At 33.0% G+C, this 6107-nt stretch overlaps 1 protein-coding gene across 2 annotated transcripts; it reads left to right on the top strand.

The window, feature by feature from the left end:
• The first annotated feature begins 2317 nt into the window (after nucleotides 1–2317).
• On the top strand, nucleotides 2318–5405 carry LOC114423538 (ER membrane protein complex subunit 3-like). 2 transcript variants are annotated; one of them, XM_028390335.1, is made up of 9 exons: nucleotides 2318–2556; nucleotides 2663–2833; nucleotides 2925–3018; nucleotides 3318–3437; nucleotides 3563–3611; nucleotides 3885–3984; nucleotides 4059–4120; nucleotides 4296–4354; nucleotides 4918–5022. In XM_028390335.1, the coding sequence occupies exons 2-9, from the start codon at nucleotides 2682–2684 to the stop codon at nucleotides 5020–5022; spliced, it is 741 nt and encodes a 246-aa protein (XP_028246136.1). In that variant the 5' UTR covers nucleotides 2318–2556; nucleotides 2663–2681. The 2 variants fall into 2 exon arrangements, with proteins under 2 accessions (XP_028246136.1, XP_028246137.1); XM_028390336.1 differs by lacking the exon at nucleotides 2318–2556 and having other exon boundaries at nucleotides 2682–2833; nucleotides 4918–5405.
• The last annotated feature ends 702 nt before the right edge of the window (nucleotides 5406–6107 follow it).

Below are 6107 nucleotides of genomic sequence, written 5' to 3' on the forward strand. Positions count from 1 at the left end.
CAATTATTAAAATATCCATATTTGTCCATTTGACTAGACATATTGTGCTGAAACTGCTGCATTTGATGAAACGGATTATGCAGGTTGAACTGCTGCATTTGATGAAACGGATTATGTAGGTTGAACTGCTGCATGGGTTGTGCTTGTTGTATTTCATTTGGTTGCGTTGCAAAATTTGGTGGAGGAGGAATCCAATTGTGTTGATCAATGCGGGGATTAACAATCGTGTTAATGTCGTCTAAGGTTATGTCATGAATGCTTTTCCTTTTCCTCTCTTTCTTTGGGGTATTCTTGCGTTTGAAGTATTTTTGAGCATGACTTGCAACTTGAAATGGATTTTTTGATGGAACAAATTTCTGTGAAATATATGTCCAACTTTTCTTTCCAACATTCTCAAGCCCAAGGAGAAACGAAATGTGTTCTTCTCTGGTCCAATGTGTGTATTTCTTGCAAGGAACCGATCGGGATGAGTCACCGGCTAACATGACGCGATTGGACTCCATATTCTGCTGAAGCAAGTGGTGTTGGTGGCTGATCGGCGCATGGACCTGACCAGATGCAATGCCATTGAATGTCTCCTCCGGTGACTCGTGTGGTGTAGGAACCCGAGCTGTAGGGGCAGATGTAGCAGAAACCAAATCGGCAAAAGTATAAACCCTCTGAGGTGCAGGAGCATGAACTCTCGGAGGGGAAGGAACCTGAACCCGTCCAGAAGTAGGAGGAGTAACAGGAACAACAGGATCAGGAACTCTCTCAGGGGAAGAATCTTCAGTGCCAAGATCCTTCAAGAACTCATCTAAATCTTGCATGTCAAAATCGAAGTCGACTGAATTCAAGACTACGTTTGCTGCGTCTTCTTTGTAGCATGGTATGTTCTTTGTCCACTGATCATCTTTTTCCTTAAACCACTGCTCGTCTTCCTCGTCATAATAGAAAGCTTGTTCATCAAGGAACTCAATGACATTCTTGTTTTCTTCGTGAGACATTCTTTTCTTTTTCTTTTTCGCTGTGGTTTTCTTGATTTTCTTTTTCTTCTTTCTTGTGTGGTTTTCTTGAATTCAATTGATCCTTTTATATTGAGATAGAAATTTTAAAATTTGGCGCCAAAAATCGTAGTTAGTTATGATTGATTATTTAATGAATAAGTTCCTTCAAAACTTTCAGATTTCAAAAGGCGCCTTTCTTTTTTTATACCAATTTCAATTGGTAATTGACAAATATTATAATGACACCATTCAAACAAATTTATCACGAGCAAATCAATACCAATTTATTATTAACTAAATATGCAGTTTTTTAAGTTAACGGAAATAGTTTGAAAATGGTATCTATCCAAAGTAAACAGAAAATTTTACAATATAAAATACATCCAAAGAATTAACATGATTAGTTGGATGAATTATTAAATTTATAATTTTGTTTTAAATAGTTCTTAAAATTTAGAGAGAGAGAAAATTTATAATCGTGTTATATTGAGAGAGAAATTTTAAAATTTGGTGCCAAAAAACTGAGTTAGTTATAATTGATTATTTAACGAGTAAGTTCCTTTGAAACTTTAAGATTTGAAAAGGCGCCTTTTCTTTTTTATACCAATTTCAATTTGTAATTGACAAATATTATAATGACACTTTTGTAAAAAATATAGTGAAGGTAAAAAATTGTCTCGTTTGTAAATGAAAATTATTGAAATTTTCATGTTAATGATGTCACTTCCTTGAACTAAAAAACTTGATTGAGACTTAAAAAAAAAATAGAGGATCGTATTTTAGTTTTCAATGAATTCAGGATCTAATTGAATACTTTAAAATAATTAAAAAAATAAGTTGAATATTTAACCAATTTTTAATATAAAGAAAAAACATTGACTCACAGAATAAGATTATATTGTTGTGATACTTAAAAGAATTCATTTGTAATTATAATCTAAAAAAACATAAGTATAATTAATATTTATTTATAAATTATAATATTTATTTATAATTCTTATTATTTTAATCATATAATAATCATTTATGTTATTAAGAGATAAATTATTGATATTAATATTATCTATACAAAATTATAGAGCAAGACTACATCAGATTTAATAATGTGTTCTATTCATTCCTAACAAAACACCTCGGAAGAAGGGCTACTTTATTTAAATTTTAACAAAAAATTCAAAAAAAAATTTATAAAAAAAGTGATTTTTTAAAGAGGTATATAGAAATTAGTTCGTAAAAAAAGAGAAACTATTTTTATTTTACAAAAGAAAATCTCAGTTAATTTACGACCTTGTCCATATTTTTTTATAAGGGCATCGTAAAGAAACGCAGCATGCCACTAACACTAAGTTTTTTTTTTAACAATAAACGAAGTGTATTATTAGTATTGAGTTTGTTCCTCCATCGCGAAATTAGGGTTCGCTCACTTGTCTTCAATTTCCCAAATTCACCCTGCACCATCCTTGAATCCTCCAATTGACGCGCCTTTTGGATCCATTTTTCTCCGTGAGGCCGTGACGCATCGCGATTTTGTTTTGGGAACCCGCGAAACTGAATCAGATAGTGCGGCACGGTAAGTTCTTCAAATTCAATAGGCAAAGCCAAATATTACAAGCACTTTACCTTTAAAAAATATATTTTGGAGTTATAAGCAGCTTTAATTTCATATGGGGTTGTAGGAAACTAGGAATTAGAGCAATGGCAGAAGATCTGGTGCTGGATACTGCAATCAGAGACTGGGTGCTGATCCCTCTCTCTGTGGTTATGGTTCTCATTGGGGTGCTCCGTTATTTTGTTTCTAAGCTTATGCACTCTTCTCAAACCCCTGACGCCAAAATTGTTAAAGAAGGGTATGCTTAACCTTTGTTCATTAGTTGCTTATGTGGCTGGGGTTTTATTTTTCCTCTTAATTTGATATCTAAGTGATGTTAATCAATTCAGGCAAGTGATCGTTAGAGCTCGGAATTTACGTGCTGCGGCGAATTTTATTCCTTCCAAGGCTTTTCGTGCTCGCAAAATTTATTTTTGTAACGAGGTTTGTTTGATAATTAGTGTATATTCTTGTTTTTCCAGAAGGTTTTATGGTTTAAGTGTGTTGTTCTTGATCGGGAGAATATTGAAGTTTCATTATACTGTTTGTTTGTGCTCAAGCCTTGTTTCACTGGCTAATTTACTAGTTGATAAACGGATTTCAAATTTGATGTTCTTTAATCCGCTCTAGAATTCATTAGTTAGAAGTTAGTAACTTTGTCATGAGATTTGTGCAGTACTTTAAATGATCTTGTGCCTGACCAATTCAACAGTGAACTGATTGTTTGTGTCTTTCCATTGAAGGAAAATGGTCTGTTGTTTGTTCCAAAAGGCCAGGGCCAGAATCCGCAAGCACAGATGTTCTCTGATCCAAACATGGCCATGGATATGATGAAGAAAAACCTTTCAATGATAATTCCTCAGGTGTTAAAATTGGAGTTTGACAGTGCACTAGCTTTAGATTTTGGATCATGCTCTTGTACTTTTTTTCCCATTATTAGGAGATGCCTCACTGGCTTTTACTTATGTTGTTTTCTATTTTCCCACAGACTCTTACTTTTGCTTGGGTGAACTTTTTCTTTTCTGGATTTGTAGCAGGTAATTTTTTATACTTCCCCTATTTGTTTCTTACTTGATTGGAATATTATTTTAGTGTGAATCCACAATCTTTAAAATGCCTTTGTTTATATATATACATCATTTTAAAGTGCCAAGATGCCATTTTTTTCTGTTAATAATTAATTAACTATACAACTTATTTCTTGTATAAGCGCATAAAGTGCTGACTTATGATAGTCATCTGCTTGGCATAGCTTGGATTCATTACTATTTATTATTTACCTCTTGAAAATGTTTTAAACTTTCATGCAGCCAAGATACCCTTTCCATTGACACAGAGGTTTAGGTCAATGCTACAGAACGGAATAGACCTTAGCACAGTAGATGTTAGCTATGTCAGCAGTCGCTCTTGGTAATCTTCATTTTTATGGATCTTCACCTGTTTCACTCATACTCTGGTTTAATTGTCAAAAGATTGCATTTCAGGTACTTCCTCAATCTGTTTGGATTAAGAGGATTCTTTAGTCTCATCTTGGGTGAAGAAAATGGTTAGTTATGACTTGAAAGCTGGTCACTTTTATATGTATACATTTAGTTGATTCATCAGTTTCATGAATATGAATTTTTACCTCTTGTCACTATGTTGTCATTTTTCCATTATAGCAAGGATTGGGTTAGTTAGACAATAGTCAGGAGTTGTGATGTGTGCTATTTTTAATGCAGCTGTAGATGATACACAACGTATGATGCAAATGGGTGGATTTGGATTTGATCCTTCAAAGGTACAAATATGAGTGGTATTTTTCATAATTTTAAAGATCAATCATTGAAAATTATCATGTGATTCCATGACTTGTTGATCCCCCTTTCCCCCGGCCATACCACAAGGTAAAAGGGATAATTTGTTTCAGTGTGAGTCCATGTGGTTTACTCTCTGTAGGTGCATTCTTCTAAATGTATAAGGAAAAAAGAATAGTCTTTGCTGAGGATTTGGGGGCATTTGTAAAAGCTTATTTGAGCTTATGAAGATGACTTATGTTATAATCTTTTTAGCTTATGAAATAAGCTCTTATTTGATAAGAGATTATTATTTATTAGTAAGTTCAGACACACCCTTAGCTAATTGTCTGGAGATTATTAGATGTGCAATGTGGGGTTAGGATAAACTTTGCCGTGGCTTTGTAGTATGGTCATTAATTTTGAATGATGAAAATGGGAAAATACAGTGTTCAAACACGGATTAGTTAAAGACATAAATTTGACTCAAATGAATCCTAGTGTATTCTCTAACAAAGTAATCTCAAATCTCAATCTTACTTCTGCTGTCTTTTAATATATTTTTCAGGGTCTAAGTGCTGAGAAAGACAATCTTGACATAACCCAGCATGACTGGGCCTTACCGAATTTTGAGCAGCGGGCTGAAGCTGTGTTGAGGAAAGTCGTCAGTTAACCATGTTATGATGTAGGAGGCTTAATTGCTTACATTTGCTGGATACTCTCTGGAAATTCTATTGTTGCGGTAGGAGCTGTACCTTTTGCAGCAAAAGATATCAAAGATCATGTTGAGACAATGAGTGGTCTTGAAACTTGACATTTTTCATTTTATTATCAGAGAATGTTGTCACGATTTTGTTGAAGCTAGAACTGAAATTATTCATTCTTGCTTATTTTTCTTAATGCCATAACCATAAGACGCATGAAGGCTTCCCAGGAAATGTTGAGTTCTGTAATGTGTTTCAAGACCTATTCTATCTGTATCCACGCTTGGTACCCATAAGTCCCACTTCCACACTCCTAGAATTTTTACCCAAATGTTAAATACTCATTTGAATACACGCTCACATTTCTTAACCCGCTTTTGTTGCAGAATTAGAATGCAGGTGAGCTGCATTTGATTATAATCAGATGGTAAAAATTGTAATGTGATGTAATGAATGTTCAAATTACCAAAAGCTGAAAGTAATGTTTTAAAAATTGAACTAAATGATTGAAATGGTAAATTGTTGGCTTGTGATCTGATTAGTTTATTGCTTAAATTTGTGATTCAACTGAATTATAGTTGAGCCATATAATATTTGTGTTGGAATCGGTTAAACGAAACGATTTAATATTTGGTACATAGAATCTTCATTAAACTACTTTCTTACGAATGATATTTTCAAAAATAACATTTTGGAAAACAAATTAAAAATTATATTTGCTTGTTCAATTTTTGAAAATGTTTCTGGAAAAGTTTAATAACTTTGCAATTGGAAATAAAATAAAATAAAAAACTATTGTCACTTATTAACACAATTATTATTTTGAGAATTGTTTAAATGTGATAATATGAAAGACGTTTATATTTTCTTTTCCGTATGGAATTTTTTTCTCTCGTACTACTTTCTACTTTTTCAAACATTGTTGAAACATTTTATTAACATGAGAAAAGAGAGAAGACTGAACTAACCGTATGTTTAAATTCATGAGGAGTTGCATTTGTAGAATAATGGACGCAGTTCCAAAGAGGCAAAGCACATCACCAAAGCAACAAAT

This window comes from Glycine soja, chromosome 8 (genome assembly GCF_004193775.1).
Source record: "Glycine soja cultivar W05 chromosome 8, ASM419377v2, whole genome shotgun sequence".
Classification (NCBI taxonomy): domain Eukaryota; kingdom Viridiplantae; phylum Streptophyta; class Magnoliopsida; order Fabales; family Fabaceae; genus Glycine; species Glycine soja.